General features: G+C 44.5%; 2 protein-coding genes across 4 annotated transcripts in view; one reads left to right on the forward strand and one right to left on the reverse strand.

Annotated features, from left to right (window-relative positions):
* Positions 1 to 100: 100 nt before the first annotated feature.
* On the reverse strand, positions 101 to 9,011 carry nol8 (nucleolar protein 8). Of its 2 annotated transcripts, none has more exons than XM_068722044.1 (18): positions 8,937 to 9,011; positions 7,986 to 8,113; positions 7,690 to 7,752; positions 7,395 to 7,473; positions 6,541 to 6,697; positions 6,077 to 6,378; positions 5,623 to 5,870; positions 4,074 to 5,320; positions 3,548 to 3,733; positions 3,279 to 3,404; positions 3,068 to 3,152; positions 2,748 to 2,895; positions 2,540 to 2,623; positions 1,671 to 2,020; positions 1,446 to 1,587; positions 1,069 to 1,130; positions 884 to 966; positions 101 to 703 (listed from the first exon to the last, which is right to left on the reverse strand). In XM_068722044.1, exons 2-18 carry the CDS (start codon positions 8,104 to 8,106, stop codon positions 644 to 646), a joined length of 3,543 nt encoding a protein of 1,180 aa, XP_068578145.1. In that variant the 5' UTR covers positions 8,107 to 8,113; positions 8,937 to 9,011; the 3' UTR covers positions 101 to 643. The 2 variants fall into 2 exon arrangements, with proteins under 2 accessions (XP_068578145.1, XP_068578144.1); XM_068722043.1 differs by having other exon boundaries at positions 2,748 to 2,898.
* Positions 9,012 to 9,440: 429 nt separating this feature from the next.
* Positions 9,441 to 18,739, forward strand: part of cenpp (centromere protein P) — a 76,943-nt gene continuing 67,644 nt past the window's right edge. The window contains exons 1-6 of one of the 2 annotated variants that reach the window (XM_068722329.1): positions 9,441 to 9,489; positions 10,452 to 10,610; positions 10,805 to 10,959; positions 11,109 to 11,197; positions 12,667 to 12,755; positions 18,306 to 18,402. In XM_068722329.1, the coding sequence (XP_068578430.1) occupies positions 10,456 to 10,610; positions 10,805 to 10,959; positions 11,109 to 11,197; positions 12,667 to 12,755; positions 18,306 to 18,402 (585 nt within the window). In that variant the 5' untranslated portion in view covers positions 9,441 to 9,489; positions 10,452 to 10,455. Of the gene's footprint in view, positions 9,571 to 10,451; positions 10,611 to 10,804; positions 10,960 to 11,108; positions 11,198 to 12,666; positions 12,756 to 18,305; positions 18,403 to 18,739 lie in introns of both variants that reach the window. The other variant, XM_068722330.1, reaches the window with a different exon arrangement.

Here is an 18,739-nt window from a genome sequence, read left to right on the forward strand (position 1 = left end):
GATCATAAAGTTCATCAAGATAGGATTGGTTTCATTAGTTTTCGCTTCCATGGATCTGTACACTGAGTGAATTCCCACAAACTGAACGCTTCCTCATATCTGAACGTCACAAAACAATCATTTGACTTTATTTCTCAGAGAAAAGTGACACTGAGGCAAGAACTAAAGTCCACAATGAGTCATCAGAACACAACAATCACACTTTAGTCTAATACGTGTAGGAGATGGGACGTATGGAAGACCAAAACTGTCTTTATTTCCTTGTGAAGGCACATATTTCTTATTTAGTTTGTTTATTTATAGATTTTTTTTAATAACAGGTTTGGTCCTCTGAGGCTGTGATTGGCTGCTGCTGTTGCGTTATATGCTGTATGTTTCATTTCCAAAGCAACTAACCAGAAAACCGAACAAGATGGACCGACAGCAAGTCCTGACCACAAACTACAAAATAAATGCGATACTCTGACGATCTTGAACTCTCACTCTGCGTCTTCAGCTGCCATCTGGTGTCTGTCCCTCCTGCTGACGGTGGAAATCAGTCTGGTGCACAAAACGGCACCAAGAGGGGAGAAACGATCGGTCAAATCCTGATTCTGAAACCCAGAGCAGTGACCTGGAACAGAGACTTCATTTCCCATAATCCTCAGCTCTTCAGGGAGGACCTCAGCTTCCTCCTGGCGTCCTTGTGTTTTTTGCGGTACTCCTGTGGAAACAGACAGAAAAGCATAAATATCTTTCTTAAAACGTAATGATTTCAGTTCAGGCCTCCTCTCAGTTTGAGGCTGATATTAAGAAAGGTTCATTTTCTTTAACGCATACAAAGGGAGGAATATTGTAGTCATAAGGAGAGTTGAAAAGCTGTTTCTGTAGACGTTCAGCGGACCTGTCTGAGCTCGCTCCTCCTCTCCTCCCACTGCTCCCTCTGCTCCTCCAGCTGAGCGGGACGACAGAACGACCTGGGGCCCTCTGATGGAGGACAAAGACGCAGGAGAAAAGCCTCATCAACTTCAGAGGAACATTTGAATGAATCCCATATCAATATGTTTTAATGTTCTTTCAAATACAAACCCGTCAGTCTGCTGTCACCGAGGTAGAAGAAGAATAGCTGCGTCTTTGAAGGCGTCTCCTCTCTGTGAACACAGAGACACACAAGACATTCAACTGAAAATTAAAAAACGTCTTCTGTACTTCAAACATGAAGTTTAGTATCTCCCTGAAATAATTACATCAACTCCATGCAGTGATTTTTCGCGTGTATGGAGGTCAGAAGGAGCCTCATATCTTTTGTATATTAATCTTATGCTAATAATATTGTGAAATATGACTTTATTTAGGCTTCAAATAAGCTCAGTGCTCCGTTATGTTTGTGTATTCTTTCAAATTGTGCAAATAAACTAAAACTTGTTTGACTGAATTAACTTTGATTTAATATTCATTGTTCTCACTCTGTGGTTTTAGCGGCGACGCCGCTTTGCTCCTCTTCCTCCTGCTCTTCCTCCTCTTCCTCCTCTGAGCTGCTGTCTTGGAAGCGCTGGTCTTGTTGCCATGACACCTTTGGTGCCTGGATGCTCTCTACTTTGTACTCCGCTGGAAGAGAGATTTTTAAAGATATTAGGAAACCCAAATCTTCCCTCGGACAGTGTGAGACAAACGTCTGTCCTGTAACCCACCCGGCTCTCCACTTCCTGTTTCTGCGTCGTCCTCAAAGAAGGAGAACTTGAATCCGGACGCCTCCTCGTTCTCTGCTCCGGGATCAGCCGAGAGGAGAGACGACTGCAGGGTCGGCTGTTCTTCCTTCCCTCCTTCTTCTTCTTCTTCTTCTTCTTCTTCTACCGCCTCTTCCTCTCGGTCCCAGTTTGTCTCCTCGTCTCCTTCTCCTCCTCCTCCGGCGACGACGACATCGTCCTCCTTCGTCTGACCGAACACGGCCTTCAGGTCTCCGGACACGTCGTAGTAGATCTCCTTGGAGACCTCCGGCAGCTTCTGGGCCTCCTCCCTCTTCTTCCTCCTGGCCGCCTTGCTGTGAAGACGACAGATCACATGACCGTTTTACTGGAGAACACTTAGAGCTGATGATGGGGACATGATGGTACTTTTCACTGTGAGGACTTTAAATTTAAACAAGATCAACTTTAAACCGGTTGATTATGTATCTATTTCATTCTGTTGAGAGCTCTTTGCTGCTCCTGCATCCGACATTATTGTTCAGTATCTTTTTTTAAACATTATATTTAGTTATAGAGGTTTTTTTTGTGTTCTAGAATCACTTGAGAATGGATCAAATTGACGTTTTTTGGCAATTAATTCTACAAAAAATACCCAATATTGTCGTTACAAAGGAATTATTTTCTCTCATTTTACATATACTGTATATTCAAAGAGTACTGCATTGATGGAGCATAATACTCTTGAACTCACAGTGGCCTGTTTAAAAAACATAAATATCGATATCGTTAACATGTTGTGTTATCTGGTTATTGAGATCAATAACGGTGCTGATCCAGAATCGATGAGGAGTCCATAGTTTCTGTGTTCGTACCTCTCCTTCTTGGCTTCGTCTGTTTTGGTCTCAAACGCAGCGTGTTCCTCTCTGCTCGGGTCGTAATGCAGCGCCGAGACGTCTCTGCAAACACACACACACACACACACACACACACACACACACACACACACACACACACAGAGATTCTCTATTAAAGATGAAATGCTCCTGTCAGACTGGATGAGTGAGAGTTCTCGTGGCTCACCTGAAGGTCTTGGTCTTGACGGCCGTCTTGCCGCTGCCTGTTTGTTGGCTGCTGCCGAGGACGCTCTGCAAGATCGACAGGCTCTTCTTCCTCTCCTCCTCCAGAGCCTCCTCTTCCTCGGTCACGCTCTTCTTCTTCTTCTTCTCCTCCTCTGAATCACAAACAGGAACAGGTTATTCAGCAGGAAGACGACGACAAAATGTATTAAAATACGTCAACGAGCTAAACTAATCGATGTGAAAGACGGACGAATGGACTGATGAACTAATTAGTTTTAATGTGAAGTCACTGAATGAGCCCCCCCCCCCCCACAGCCTCACCTGACTCCTCCTCCTCTTCGTCCAGGAAGCGAGAGTCCATTCGAAATCGCTCGTCTGTCCCGAAGCGAGACTGCAGCTCCATCAGCTGGACACACACACACACACACACACACACACAAACACACAATTATGGGTTTGCATTTGAATAAAACTAATATTTAAGCTTATTTATTATTTATTTAAGCTTAAGGAGCTTTTTTCCTTTTCTCACCTTCTGTCCCCCCCGACCTTCAAACTGAGGCCTGACGTCAAACCTGCTGCCGTCCTCCTCTTCATCACCATCCTCCTCATCCTCGCTGCCGCCAAACAGCTGAGGGACAGATGGCTTCGCACGCACCTGACCCCACACACACACACACACACACACACACACACACACACACACACACAGCTGATTGAAGGTTTCACGTCACTTTGATCTTTGGGTGAATAATAATGAATAAATAAATAAAAAAAGGCATTTATAAACTCCTCACTCACCTTTCCTTTGGTCGCTTCCTTCTCGCTGACTGCTGCCTCGTCACCTGTGGCCTCGTCCTCCGATTGGCCGTCCTGGAACAGCGTCTTCTTCGGCGTCGCGACCTCTGAGGTCGTCTGCTGCTCGTCTTCATCTTCATCATCAGAGCCAAAGACGATGTGTTTCCCTGCTCCTGCCTTTGGAGCATCCTAACGGAGACAAATTGATTGTGAAGCCCTCTGTGGCAAATCTGTGATTTTGAGCAAAACGAATGAATTAAAAACTAATAGAAGTCTAAACCTCAAAGATCTCAATCAGAGGTTTGTGATGCAAACTTAGTGAATCTGTTGTGTTTCCTAAACTATATTACTCCAAGGAAAAGATTCAGCTCAGGTTTAACTAATTAGTTTATATTATAAAGAGTAAAATATTTCCGTTGGCACAATCCAGACCCCAGAGCCTCAACCCAAAACGAACCCTGAACCCCTTAAGGCCGGATCTGAACCCTCAACCAGAGCTCACAGCAGACCCTCTCCCAGGTGAACCCACCAGGTTGGACAGAGCTCCCTGGATGAGCTTCTTGTGATCTTCAGCCTCTTTCTGTCTCTGCTGGACGGCAGCCAGCCTCCTCATGTTGGTCTTCCTCTGACGCTCCTCTTCCTCTTTAGCTCCTAACGGCGCCCGGGCAGGAGCCTGCGCCTCCTCCTCCTCCTCCTCTTCGCTGGAGGACTCACTGTGAGGAGCATTTTCTTGCTCGTCTTCCTCGGCGGAGGAGCTGGACGACGAAGGTGAAGCTGCTGCTGTAGCTTTAGCTGTAAGACCGGTCTGATCGGCCTTCATCCTCTCCTCCTCCTCCTCACTGCTAGAGGAGGAAGCTGTCTCAGCTTTCTTAGCCATGTTCTTCACAGCCTTCTCCTTCTCCCCCTCTCCTTCTCTTTCCTCCTCCTCCTCCTCCTCCTCGCTGGAGGAGGACTCACTGTGAGGAGTCGAGGGAGGTGCTGCTTTCACAGCGTCTTCAGTCAAAGTTATTTTTTGCTTGTCCTCGTCTTCTTCAGCGGAGGAACTGGAGGATGAAGATGCTGCCTCCTCTTCCTCCTTCTTCCGTCTCCTCTGACTCTCCTTTGTCTCTGATTCCTCAGTCAGCGCTCTCGTTCCCTGGAAGGCGGGCAGCGGCGTTGACACTTTGATGGCTTTTGTTTTCCTTTTCTTCTTCTTCTTCTTCTGCCGCTGCTCGTCATCGTCGCTGCTGTCCTCCATGATGGCGGCGAGGATCTCCTCCGGCGTGGTGCCTTTCTTGGGCGCAGGTCGTTCAGAAGAGCCGGCCGTGAGGTTAGCTTCCTGTCCAGAGGTTTCCTCAGCGAGCCTCTGTAGATCAGCCAGGGAGATCTCCAGACGGGTGACGTTAGAAAACATGGCTTCATAGTCAGAATCTGAGCTGCAATCAGCCGATTCTAACTCCTCCTCCTCCTCATCTTCATCAGATTCTGAGCAAGGGAGACTCACTACAGGGAGCACTTTCATCTTCTTACTCTGGTTCTGAGAACTGCGCTCACCAGACGGTTTCCTGGAGGCGACCTCTTCCTCAGCACCTGACGAATCGTCCTCTTCCTCTCCAGCTTTACTTTTCTTCTTCTTCATCTTTCTCTTCCTGTCGTTTCCTGAGAGCTGCGCTGGAGCTTGTGGAGTCGATCTCTCCTGCGGTGGAGGAAGAGGAGGAAGAGGAGGCTTCCTGGAGGCGAAGAGTTCATCCGTGTCTGCGGAGTCGTAGTCGTTCTCGTCTTTGTCGTCTGGACCTCCTGGAATCCCAAAGAAGAGCTTGTTTTTGCACAACTTGTCACATTTTGACAGTTTATTAAAAGAGTTTTTTGTCTAGTCGTCAGATACATCCTGAGGTTCAGGGAATAAATTCACAAACGTTCATAGAACTACGAGTTGGTCCTTTTATATAGTTTATATATTTTATTCTTCAATTACAAAATATAAGAGATATTTATCAATACATATATTTTTTTTATTTGCTGAGGTATCATTTTAATCTGATTGTTCAGAAGCTCCTCTAAGAATTCAACTTCTCAGAAAACAGAAACATGTCTGTTACCTTTCCGCCCAGACTTCACCAAGTAGTCGAGTCCGACTACTTCCAGCTGATCCTCCTCCCCTTCCTGCCGCAGTGCAGCATGGGAGGTGTTCTGGGCCGCCACCAATCTGCGGATTTCCTCGTCTGAATCGACGTCCCAGTCAGTGAAGCGCGGCGTCCTCTGAGCCGGCCTGTGGTTGGTCGGTGGTTGGTCTCCGTTGGTGAAGCGACGAGTATCGGTGTGAACGACGGAGTCGACAGTCTTAAACCTAAGAGGAGGAGATAAAACACCTCAAGTTACTGTTAACCTCAATACAGATATACAGACTGGAGACCTCATCTCTGCTGTATTCTTACACTAAATATACAGGATACAGGATCTCTGACACAAAACATATTTGAGGCTGATAAATCAAAAAAGATGGATCCATCAGTTTCTATATTAAATCTAATGTTTTTTGATGGACATCTGTACCCGGCTCTGCCTTCAGCATCGTGGGCTTTGACCACCTCCGCCCGCCTCTTCTTGCGTCTCGGCGGCTCATACGGGGGGAACTCTCCCCGCCTCTTCTTGCTGATGTCATCGTCTCCTCCCCGCTCCTCCCAGGTGAGCTGGGTGACCGGCGTGTGCTGCTCTGGACCGGCGGAGCGGTCCAGCTTGCGGATGTTGTGGCTGTATTTGGACGGGTCGTACTTCAGCGTTCGCGCTCGGCTGCCTTTCTGACACTTGAGCTGCAGGACGGGGAGGACCCGCCCGAATTTACTCACGACCCAGTCCTGAAAACCAGAGCGGCCAGAGTCACAGTCAACGCCTCCGGCCTCACACATGCTGCTGCTGCACATCACACAAAAAGCCTAAATTATGCAAAGAAGAAGCTTAGCTGGGGCTCTGCTGGATGTAGCGTCTACACAGAAACAGGAAGCAGGAGATGACTAGACCTTGTGTCCCGGGACTTCGGTCCCCGGCACCGCGGCCTTCATGGTGAAGTTGTCCACGCCGGCTTTGCTCAGGGAGTCCAGCATCTTCTGTCTCTCGTCCTCCGCTTCAGGCTGCTGGAGGCGCCGCTCCTCCGCCGTCTGCCGCTCCTCAGCCAGTCTAGAGACACAAACACCACCAACGCACCGGGATCAGGACCAATCGCCATAGACCATCAGTGTGGGGTTCCTATGACTTCATATAATCTCTGCAGCCTAAAGGAGACACTTCACCCTCGAGAATCTCTGGAATCTATTTGAATGAACTCCTCAGAACTATAGATCTGTTTTTAAGGAAAAATCTGTTCCCTTTTCCTAAGTTTGGTGCTGATCAGAACCTGAAATTCATAACAGTGAGTGCATGTTGTTATGCAACAATTATCATGCCAAATTCACTGTATGTGTAACGTACTTGTCAGTAAACCGTTTCTGATTCTGATCCTCCTTAATGCGTTTTGCTCAAACATCTCAGACAGAAATCGTTTGTCAAGTAAAAATAACAACCGTTCTCTGGTAGCAGCTTCTCCAACGTGATAATTTACTGCTGTTTTCTTTTTTTATATTATTGTAAAAAGTGTGTTTTGGATAAAAACAGACTTTAAAGATGTCTCCTTGGACTCACTTGGAAATTATGGTAACACATTTTTTTAGACATTTTATAGACAAACTCTATTTATAACCAACGTGAAAATACAGCTCAGATGAGTCGATACTGAGGGTCATTGTTAGGTTCAGCCCACTTAAAATAAAACTGATTTATAAACATGTGAACTTCCTCTTCTCAGAAGACTTTCACGGTGAAGTGAACATGACTGCACCTGTGCAGGAAACTCTCCTTGGCGGTTTCAATCTGCAGAGTTCCTCCTTTCCATTTGGATTTGTTCAGCACCGTCATGCCTGGAGAGGAAACACACCGACGTCAACAAGACGACACAACACAAGCTCTGATGTCAGTTCTGCTGAAAGCAAAGTAAGAAAACAAATCATCCCGTTTGAATCAACCTGATCCAAGCGTTACCTCCTCACACTGACCCTGTTTTCTCCTGTTTACAGTAATAAGAGGTGAAGGCTGGATGATAATAAAGGACATGTTCAGACGTTTGGCTCACTTACATTTCTTCAGGTCGGCGTCTGAAATGTTGATGTTAATGTAGCTGAAGGTTTTATAAGGAACACCTGCAGGAGGAGAGTCAGAAAACACACTGGTCACTGAGGAATCTAATAATGATGATGATAATAAAACTACCTTGGTGGATTACATACATATCTCAAGCATGTTTTTGATATTAGAATCTGTAAAACATTTAAATATAGCATAAGAAAACACGAGTACATGGAATTTAAAGATGAAACATTGTAACTATCGTCATGGCTGTCTGACTGTCTGTCTGAGCGTTTGGACGTCTCACCCTCGTCGTCCCTCCTGGTCCGGACCTCCACGTCCTCCACATCTCCAAACTTTCCAAATCGATCCTTCAGATCCTTCTGGGTGACCGAGTGGCTCAAGCCGCCGATGTACAGACGCCTCATAGCTCCGCTTCCAAGACAACAAGCAGCAGAGGTCAGATACTCATCAATGCACCAGCCACTGACTTTATGCACACAGTGTCAGAACAGTTTGACTGATCAATGTTGAGTTTATCAACCAACACAGTACAGCTCTTTACATTTTAAAACAGATGTACTTTACATGTATTTATATTTTACATGTATTATTCTTGACTTTTGCAGTACTGGTTTTCCTTCTATTTGATCTTACTATTTGAATGTGACAGTTAAAATACCATGGCTAATGCCTTCTTTGTGAAAACTGTTTGTGATTTGTAATTTCTGGACAGATTCCTACTGGTGACAGCTCTGATAAACATCACAACACTTGTGCAGGAGTGCAGGTTGTTTCTCTCTGTCAGCTAGAAGGGATCTGCACTCTTTAGCTTTATAAATGGATTATTAAACCACAAACTATATCCGACTAAATTACCATAAAGTTGAATGAACAAATTAGCTGTAGCAAGGTGGACCTCGTTTTTTTTTAAGTGACACACGTTAAAGAAGAAGACATCCACATGATCACAACCATAGTCCTTGTGTGGACAGTTTACGATATAAAGAGGAAAATAAGTAAGTAACGACGACTCGTGGACTTTAACGTTTCCATCCAGCTCAGTGGAGATAGTGGAGCTACCGTGAGGTGAGTGTGAGCCAGCAGCCAGAGACAGTCCTCGTGCAAAACCCTACTGCTCACAGTCTAAATAAACGACTACCCCTAAATAATCGAATTTATAACAGAGCTGGTAGAATTATCACGATCAAATTACCGGTTTCGTTTATATAGACAGAAAACAAAAACAAATGTTTACCTCACATGTATCCAAGTGGTGTTCCCTTTAACTCTGTCCGGGGCTGCAATGCAATCCTGACGACTTTCCCTTCCGCGCTTGTTTCCGCAGAGCTGAAAGGTTCCGCTGTGTGAGATTCAACAACAGCTTTAGGAAAAAATAAAAAAAACACGCAGAAAAGGTTGCCGGTACGATAATTTATGGAAATTTTTTATTATCTTGGTTAAGAGTGTAAAATTCTCCATTTGTTTAAAACCGCTGTAATCATTCTGGACTGTCACAGCTGTTACAGTTACGACGTTAAATGTAGGGGGGTGTCTCATCATTTCAAGTTTTTTATTTATTACCTATTAACAATAATACACAAATAAATGCAATAAGCGTACTTTTAAAATGTTAATATCTAAACATTTGCCGTATTTGTATCAAAAGAGAGGCACGTAGTCTGACCCTTCTTCACAGATATAGTTTATTCCACCCCCCCTCCGACACGTGGAAAGTGAAAGAGTCCAGAGGGCGCGAGGCTCCAAACTGTTTTGGTTGTGAGGGAGAAGAAGAATCGAGAATCATTCAGGTAATGGCAATACGGGTTTAATACAGTGCTTTTAAGTTACTTTTATTCAAATAATTCGACATTACAACCAAGAAGAATACGGTAAGTTAATGGTAGACATGACAGTTAAGTCTAACTCCACCAAGGGCAATTTATTTTGTTGTTAAAGTCAGCATCATTTTAGTTAACTAACGCTAGTGTTTTCAGTTATTCTGCTTGATTAGACCTCTTCTCAGGTAGACGGGGATTTATTAAAGTCACAAGTCTTCTTCTACAAATATAAGAATGATAAACGTGCTATTTATTTATCCCACTTCAACGGGTTTTAATAAAGCGACCGTGAAACTCGGAAGGATGTCACCCAATTAGTTGATACACCTCCACAAAGTCCCGAGAAGAAGTCTAATCAAGAGTAACTGAAAACAGCTGTGTGTACCTTACACTGTATCTAAGAAGGGGTGTACGGGACTTTAACGGTAAACACGTTCAACTTATCAGACCTGTGGTGGAAGGTAAATAAGATGCTGTACTGCAATACAATTATGAGCTACTACTTTATTTTAGTATTTTCATTTTATGTCACTTTGTACTTCTGCTCCCCTACTTTCTACTCTACAAAATGTATTTTACGCCTCAAGTTACTTTGCAGATTCTGATTATTAATGCAGAATATAAATCAACTGATTATAATGTATATTGTTAAAGATTAAGATTCCCAGCAGCATATAGAGTAGTTGAAATTAGCTCCAACTTGTCCAGCTTCAACATTTGTAACACATTAATGCATCACTTATTATAATCCAGTAATATGATACAGATTCTTCTAAAATGGGCCATTTTACATAATGAGTCATTTTACTTTTGCTACATTAAGTGTATTTTGATGCTAATACTTAGTACTTTTAAATTGTAGCAGTATTTATGCTGCTCTCTTCACCCATTTTGAAACTTCCAAATGTTTATTTTCCGTGTTTGTCCTTCAGGGCGATGGAGAAGATGAGTGAAGAGAACATGGAGGAGGTGACGGAGCTGGAGGCTCAGATCGAGCTTCTTCAGGCTGAAGTTTTAGCGTTGCGGCGCCAAAAGCAGGACGACCTCAGAGACATAACGTTCAACTTCAGAGGACAGATGCAGGATGCCCTGTGAGTTTTGTTTTTACTCACGTTTAAATCTCTCTTACACCATCCTTCACTTTTTAACCTGCAGCATTTTCCCCACATACAACTGTACATCTTAAAGCCTAGTCGTCCTGCTTACTTTGAAGTAAACCTGGGCGTTGCAAAGGCTCGTGGGCTATCGTGAGAGTCGCTGAACAGTTTGCTGTCCGTCCCCACAGGTCGTGCGTGTGTGGACAGAGACGAGGAGACGACAAGGAGAAGGTGCTGTCCGGGCTGAAGGAGGAGGTGGAGGAGCTGGAGGAGGATCTGAAGCTACAGACGCAGATTAATGGCATCAGTCTGAACAGCTGCACCACAAAGACTCTGCAAAGCAGTAAGAGCACAGTAGTACAGGAGTAATGGGCCAAGAAACGTGGGTCCCTCGTATAGTGTAATAATGTACTTACACTGTGTGTGTGTGTGTGTGTGTGTGTGTGTGTGTGTGTGTGTGTGTGTGTGTGTGTGTGTGTGTGTGTCTACTAGGCGTCAGGAAGCAGGTCCAGCAGCTCTGTATATCAGGTCACTGCTCTGAACTGGTCTTCCAGGTGGAGTTCCAGCTGTCTGAGGTCAAGGTGAGTCTTTTAATTGTTTAAATAATTAGTTGAAGAGACAGAGAGTCTCTTTGTCCACAGTGGACACCATTTGTCCCCTCACCAAGGCACCGGACAAGTGGAGTTGATCGCTTTCTAGCTTGTAGCCTTCCACCGTGTGTTTCAGACTATTGGCTGTTATTTAGACTTGAGCACTCGCACACTTGTGTCCTTTGCTCATGCACAATGTATCATTGTACCAAGCAAAGATCAACAGTGCTGTTTCTTTTCAGTAACACAATTTTGAATCCAGCTAATTTTAGACTTGTGTTAGATCTAGAAATCTGTGGATTTACACAAAAGTAATTCTAAGAGGGACAAAATCAACGTTTAGTTTCAGGTAACACACTCAACAGAATGGGTGCTGATGGTGCGTCCAGCCAGCAGGGGGTGACAGAGGCCTGTGTTCAGTGGTTCACTGGTGGCGGTGTCAATGGCACACTTGAGATTTAAGTAGCTCAACTCAGACCTCAGCAGCTGTCAGGCATGCAAAACAAGAAGGAAAAAAACCCCTCACTGTGAGGTCTTAAACGTCATCAAATCATCAGACCAAACGGCCTCAGAGGAAGAGTACAGTGTGAGGTGCTGTAAGATAAAGTCATGCCAACGGCAACAATCAGGACTACAGATGACAAATAGCCTCTTGGCTAGCTCTGGCTAACTTACAGGAATGTTTTAATAATGTGCACTGTCCCGACCAGATGAGCCAATAAAAAAAACACATATCACATTTTAGGTTTAGACGTCACCTTCAAAGTAAAAGCACTCTTTTAAAATGTTATTTATTTTATGGCCAGTATCCACTAAGTAAGTTCATATTGGAGAAGTGTCTGAATTTAACATTTTACATGTTGCCTCTTCTGGTTTTCATTGAGACTGGATCAACCAGCAGAACAGCTGGTTTTATTGAAGAAGTGTCATTAAAATGAGTTCTATTGTTTCTACTCTGAAATCTTGGCTTGTTTTAAAAAGACATTATTTGCCTGTTATTTGGAAACCGTCCTTTTTGTAAACAAACACTCTCTTCTTACTCCTTATTACAGTTTGATTAATACTTGCTTTTTACATTGTAACATACTGTGAGCTAGTACAACTTACAGTAACCGAAAACATCGTTTTGTCAGTGTTTTTTTTTTTTTAGGTACGCCAAACTAAAACCAATGCAGTCTAGTGAAACAGTCCTACAATAAAACCGGCCTTCAGGAGGCTTATACAGTTCATTCAACTGTGTTTTTGTTGCACTTAATTTACCCACATGCAACATGAATCAGCATCTCTGAAATCCTTGTCTCTTCCTGCTCACTCTGCTGTCTCCTCTCCTCAGATCATGTACAGCTCATGTACAGATCATGTACAGATCATGTACACACAGGCTTCATTTGACAACGCGTTGTCATTCGTCACTGCACTGATGAAGTGACTCTGAGTCATTGTGCGTTTTTGTCCTGCAGGACGGTTCAGGATGCGAGAGGACGATCAGTGAGCTGAACGTGGTGATGGACGCCAGCGACCTGCAGAACTTCAGCAGTTTCCTGTCTGGGTAAGAGCTGATGCTGCAGATTGATGTGAAGCTGATCTGAAGAGAACAGCTTACACACCATTCCTCCCCGTGTATTTACGTCACATCGTCTCCAATCAAACCTCTGTCTGTGAGGCGTCGCATGAATCTGGAATCAGAATCCACTTTCTTTTGTTTAGCAATTTTATCGCTTTTTTTCCCCCATTAAACCCACCGTACATGTTTGCCACGTATGACACAACGTATACATGCATGGAACAGCTGCATCATTCAAATTATTACGGTTGTAAAAAGTGCCGCCCAACCCAGTCCACCCCAACCCTCCCATTATACTCGTGAGTCTAAAACTTCACAAGAATAGATTTTACAAACAAGAATTACAGAAGAAAGAATCTGCTTTAGTGGCCAAGTAACACATAATAATACAAGGAATTTGACTGATATTTTGAATGGACCTTTTCTTCAACGACAAACCTTTTCAGAGTGAACAACCTCTTGGTAATGGTATTTACCTTAATGATCATTGGTTTCTTGTTATAATCAACATTAATCAATCAAAGGAATTGTGTAAAAATGCACCTGTAGTCCTTTTAAAGTTACCATCTCATTTCCGTGCTCTTCTGCGCTGATTAGCGGTAATAACAGGTGTGGTTTTATGGATTTTTACGGGGATTGTTGCCGTCGGACGAGTGTCTTTTTAAGACGCGTAAAGCCTCAAAACCCACATGTGGGCTATGTGTGCTGAGGTGTTTTATATCGTACAAATAACACCTTTGTGATTCACTGGATTGCAAACTGTGAGCCAGACCTAAACACCAGTGATGGACGACACCTAACTGATGCTCTTTAATCCCTGCAGTCAGTCTCCACATCCTGAAACCAGAAGAGTGGAGGCTGATGTAGCAGCAGAATAGAGCCCATGGTTTTGGAACCACATGTCCCTCTGTCTCATATCGTGGCTTTAATGCTCAGGCGTCCACATACTTTTGGCCTCGTGGAGCATCGAGTCGGTTAAACTGAACTCCATCATGTGGGAGTCAGGTATCGGACTAATTGGTGCATTATGACTGGTGTTTGGACTGAAACCCGGTGGCCAGTGAGCTGTCATTTATTTGCTCAGTGCAGCTCTACATATTTAATGTTATTCCTGTCAGGATGAAATTGTCTGTTTAGTTTAACTCAAGTGTTTATTAGAAGTAGAAGATCTCAAACTGAAAACAGCTGAAGCGCCTCACTCCCACATCCACCGTTCTCACTCGGCCTCTTTACTCACAAACAATACGCCTTTCTCACGGCACTAAATGTAACCGATTACATTCAGAATGGCTGCATTCCATTTAGGTGTGCTGGCTTCCTGGCACACCTAGCTCTAAATGGAGCACAGCCATCACTGGTATTAGTTGCACCTGTTCTCCTGCGGTGACCGTTAAATATCTGGACTCAATCGGGTCTGTTGAGGTTTACCGAGTGAGGTCTGGAGCCTCAGTCGCCGGTTCATTTCTACCGGGCGGTTTATACACTGCAGGGATCATGTTCACTGTGGTCAAAGCCAGCGGATCACAAAATCACATCTCAGTTTCATCTTTAAATCAAAGAATGTTTTAACAGGCATGGAGCGATGTTGACTCTGAAAGGATCAGTCTGAAGTGAGACTTCACAGTTTATAAGCACAACAAGCTGTGTGTTGTGCTCCAGCGGGGGACGTTCTTAGAATAATCTGTCCCTGTGATCCATTGCACGTCCCGCTGGTCCTCTCACTCAACTATTTTTCTCTTTATTGATTAACTCGAGGTGGAGGAACAGTGCCGATCAGATAATAATGGTTACAAACCATCTGAGAATTTAGGTGCGGACTAGAGTTTCTGAGAATCCAACAATATATTGTATTATATTTTCTAATGCTTGTGACAAACCTTATTTCATCCCTAATTTTTGTTTTTTTAATAGTGGCTAAGCTGTGTAGTGAGCAGATATTTTACTGTGTGAAAGGTAAAAGATAAACCTTCAGCAATAGTGACTTCAGACATAGAAATTAAAATCTTTTTTGCCTCTTTATTAACTGTCAGCAGGGTTTTTAAACACTTAACCCAAAATCACAGTAATCTAGCTCTTCTAGGAGCCCTCTTAATATAACTAGAAAACCAAAAACGTAGCCGCTCCGCGAGCCAACTTACCGGTTCAAACTACAACAAAAGTTCACCCCTTTAGATTTTTGGGCGGAGGAGACAGAGACCTCCTCACTCTTAACACGCACCACCCACCGTGAACTCGGTGTTTGTCCTTCATTCTCCCACGAGGAGGAGATCAGCTCCAGGTGTGTGGCTTCCCAACACCTGCTCCCAATCCTGTCATCTGGGAGTGGGCGGAGCCACCTCCAGTTACTCCGCTCCTTCAGGGCCGTGCAGAACAATATGTCTGTCCCGCTCCCATCGTCGTTTATGAACAGAAAATAAGTGCACCGGCTGGTGAGCTGAGCTCATGTGGAGGTCTGCTCGTGATCCGCTGCCCTCGAGGACTTCAGCTGGCGTAGCATCACAAACTTGTTTTATTTGTCTCACAGACTCGAAGTCTGAAGGCTCTGAGAACCAATTATCTTTTTACAATGAGGTCCTACATTAACATGCATGTTTTTGTCATGTATTTCACATGATAGCTTTCTGTCTTTGTGGTTTTTGTGTAGGAAAAAAGGTGATGTGTTGTATTTGTGTGCAGCAGTCTTAGCATGTTTTCAGGGAGATGCCACTGTTCACACACATCTGAACAAACTGCACCCCCACAGTCCCGATGAAGCAGATTATCTACCTTTTTGTACGTGCATAATAGACCGCAGAGTCTGGCCTATTTCATTACTGTTAAATAAACATTTGAAACCAAGCTTTCAGGGCCTTGAACAGCCTGCAACAGATTTATTACTACAGCATCAATACTGAATCTTTCAAGAGATATTAATCCGTCATTTGAACCATCACAGTAAATGTGTTTTAATTGCTCAGGTGCGTTTTCTGTCCTGATAACACACAGTCTGCCAGAAAGCGTCTGTTCTGTACAGTTGATCTGCACCGCAAGAGCAGAAGTCTGATTTGCTCTACATCTGAGGCCAAACCACATCTGGATTGTACGGTCCAGTCTGCAGAATCTGGCAAAAAAAGAGCAGATGGAAAAATACTGGAGATAATGATTCTGACAAACCGCTGCTTTCTCAGAGTCTGAGAGGAGAGAGTCGTAGTGTTACCGTCCAAATGAGACCGATAATCTCCGCTAAGTCAAGCTGGTCTCAATTGTTCAAGATAAACACACTGACACTGATTTCTATTGGTTATTATTATTCAGCAGACACATGTTTCCACATCCGTCCTCTCGTCGTCGTCCCCCCCCCCGAAGTGGTTTCTTAACTCTGTTAGTATTCAAAGTAACACCGTGACCACACAGACTGTGTAGTAAAAGTCTTCTGTCAGCGTCACGCAGCAGTGCTGCTGGGTGGCCACCTGCTGTCCTCACAGTCACTGTCACTGTCGTCACACGTTGTTATACTGAAGAAAACAAAGCAGCGGCCATCTCATCACTGCCTGGTTCACGGGTTCATGAGCTGCAATTGAATCACAGTTTCACATGACAACAGAAAGCAAAGCATGTGTGAATGAGAAGAGCTGAACGGAGACTTCGGCTGAAGACGGAGTCGGTGTGGACCGGAGACGCTACGGTGTCACTTGTCAACTTCAATGTCTTGGTGTGGACGTCGCCTTCCTTTTTCATCCAGCTGTTTATTAGCAGCGCACTTGAGAACTCTCGTAGCCCAGCAGTGGGCAAGTGACGGCGATGTGGAAACGCTGTTGAAGCAGTGCATTGTGGGATGGACCTAGCGGACTCGCGGCAGACTGGATTATGTCAAACGTCCTCCTTGAACCTCTGCCATGAAAACACAGTGCTGCTCTTGTCATGTGGGGATCCAAGCTGACTGAGTCACGAACCGCTTTGACCCCCCCCCAGTCCGCTGATCCAGGCTGTTTGTGTTTCCTGGTCCAAGGCTGATAGTGTGAAGCCAGACTGGGCGGAGGTCAGGACAGCAGCAGGAGGTTTACTTTCAAGACACAGATCCTTATAGTATACATGCAGATCTTCTAGACAGTGTAACTAGACTAGTTTTGCTGTGTAGTAACAATAACAATGTAGTAACTGCAGCAGGAGCGTTCCTAAAATGCACTCTTACTCTGACCTCTTGCGTACCGATGTTCTCTGTCAGTGAACGAGGTGACTGTCTTCATTAACACAAAGCTCCTAAACGGATCAGTTATTGGTTTATCATTCAGTGAAGCGCCTCAAGTGATCGGAGCATTAATCCTGCTACATATATTTTAGAAGGAAGCTACGTGGGTTGTGTTTGAGTTTATTCAACCACATGATGCAAAAACGATATTCTTAATGTCTGTAGGACATCAGTATTTCTTTTTCTACCAAGCAAAATATGTCTACAACAGAGCATCCAAAATATTTGTAATCCTTTCTCCTTTGATTTGATCTTTGTTTGCTGCAAACAAATCTCACTTCATCTCTGGGATGATGAACTGAAGCCACTAAAGCTTTCCAAGTCCACACTTCTCATCAGAATCGCTGCATGATAAGGTTCTTGTTACCAGCGGGGTTTAGTTGGACCCACGCTGAAGATGTAATCAGATGGGCATCATTCAGAGCCCGAGTGAGTTCCAAACAACAACATCAAACCAGGGATCAATGGCTGTCTCTCTCTCCGGCTCTCTCTTTGTGTTTTTGGTAGTGCTCCACTATACGGGAGCGTGCTGCCATGTTTCCATCAGCTCTTTGTGGAATAACAGTCATCTGGAAACTTCACCCGGCTGCCGTCTAGCCTTGGGCCCCCGTGGAAAACTCTGGGAAGCCTGTAACAGAATGTCCCAGGCTCACTCAGACAGAGCGAACCAGACCGAATCACAGATTCCTTTTTTTTCTTTACTATTGCGATATGAAGCATATGGAATATTGGAATGCACCTTTTTTTTAAACTTGCATTTTGCAGTTTTTGGATGAGTAAATGCTTCACTTACTCTTGTATCTGGAGATACTATAGGCTTGATCCCCGGCTCATCCTGTCCGTATGATGAAGTGTCTTTGAGCGAGACGCTGAACCCGATGGGCAGACCAGCACCTTGCATGGTGGCTGCCTGCCATCACTGGTGTGTGTGTGTGTGTGTGTGTGTGTGTGTGTGTGTGTGTGTGTGTGTGTGTGTGTGTGTGTGTGTGTGTGTGTGTGTGTGTGTGTGTGTGTGTGTGTGTGTGTGTGTGTGTGTGTGTGTGTGTGTGTGTGTGAGAGAATGAGAGAATGTAAAGCGCTGTGCTCAGTAAGGCACAATGACATGCAGTCCATTTACCATTTATAAAAGGTGTTAACATTGAACCCTTATTTCAAATAGAAATGTAGGCAGATATATTTTGAGTCAGTCCATAACATCCTGACCTGCACTCAACACTGTACCTGAACACGTCCTGTTTAAGGAGCTGCTGCTCTGCTTAACGAGCTTCATATAGAACTAATGCATGATGTGTGCAACGTCATTTCAGGGTGGAGGAGAGCAGAGATCTTCTGCTGTTCTTCAGGACTCTCAGGGCCTTCTCAGACCGATGCGACGACCGGCGCAGAACCTTCCAGCACTTCCAGGTTAGTGAAGACACACCTGCACCCAAATGGACCTCAAACTGGCAACCTCATCCTCACACACCTGCTCTCCATTAGCTGTGCGTGTGTGTGTGTGTGTGTGTGTGTGTGTGTGTGTGTGTGTGTGTGTGTGTGTTGACACGTGACAAACAATTTGCTCCTCATAATGAGTGCGGAGGACTCGGCCAGCTTGGCAGTTTTTCTTTAGTTTTCATTTTGGACTTCCCTGCACCATTTGTGGGGGAGAAGATGATTCCATCCATAATTCTCTGAGACCAGATGGTCCATCAATCAGGATCAGACGGACACAAAATGGGAACTTTAGGTTTTGATTTAATCT

This window comes from Cebidichthys violaceus, unplaced genomic scaffold (genome assembly GCF_023349555.1).
Source record: "Cebidichthys violaceus isolate CVI_PGR_0920_01 unplaced genomic scaffold, fCebVio1.0.p SCAF_29, whole genome shotgun sequence".
Lineage (NCBI taxonomy): Eukaryota > Metazoa > Chordata > Actinopteri > Perciformes > Stichaeidae > Cebidichthys > Cebidichthys violaceus.

Excerpts from the sequence above, each read along its gene's own strand:
- nol8 (XM_068722043.1), bottom strand. The coding sequence starts at position 8,106 with ATGAGGCGTCTGTACATCGGCGGCTTGAGCCACTCGGTCACCCAGAAG. Across the intron at positions 3,153-3,278 it reads AAGGTCGGGGGGGACAGAAG|CTGATGGAGCTGCAGTCTCG; the intron begins GTGAGAAAAGGA and ends GTGTGTGTCCAG. Across the intron at positions 2,624-2,747 it reads GTCAAGACCAAGACCTTCAG|AGACGTCTCGGCGCTGCATT; the intron begins GTGAGCCACGAG and ends GTGTGTTTGCAG.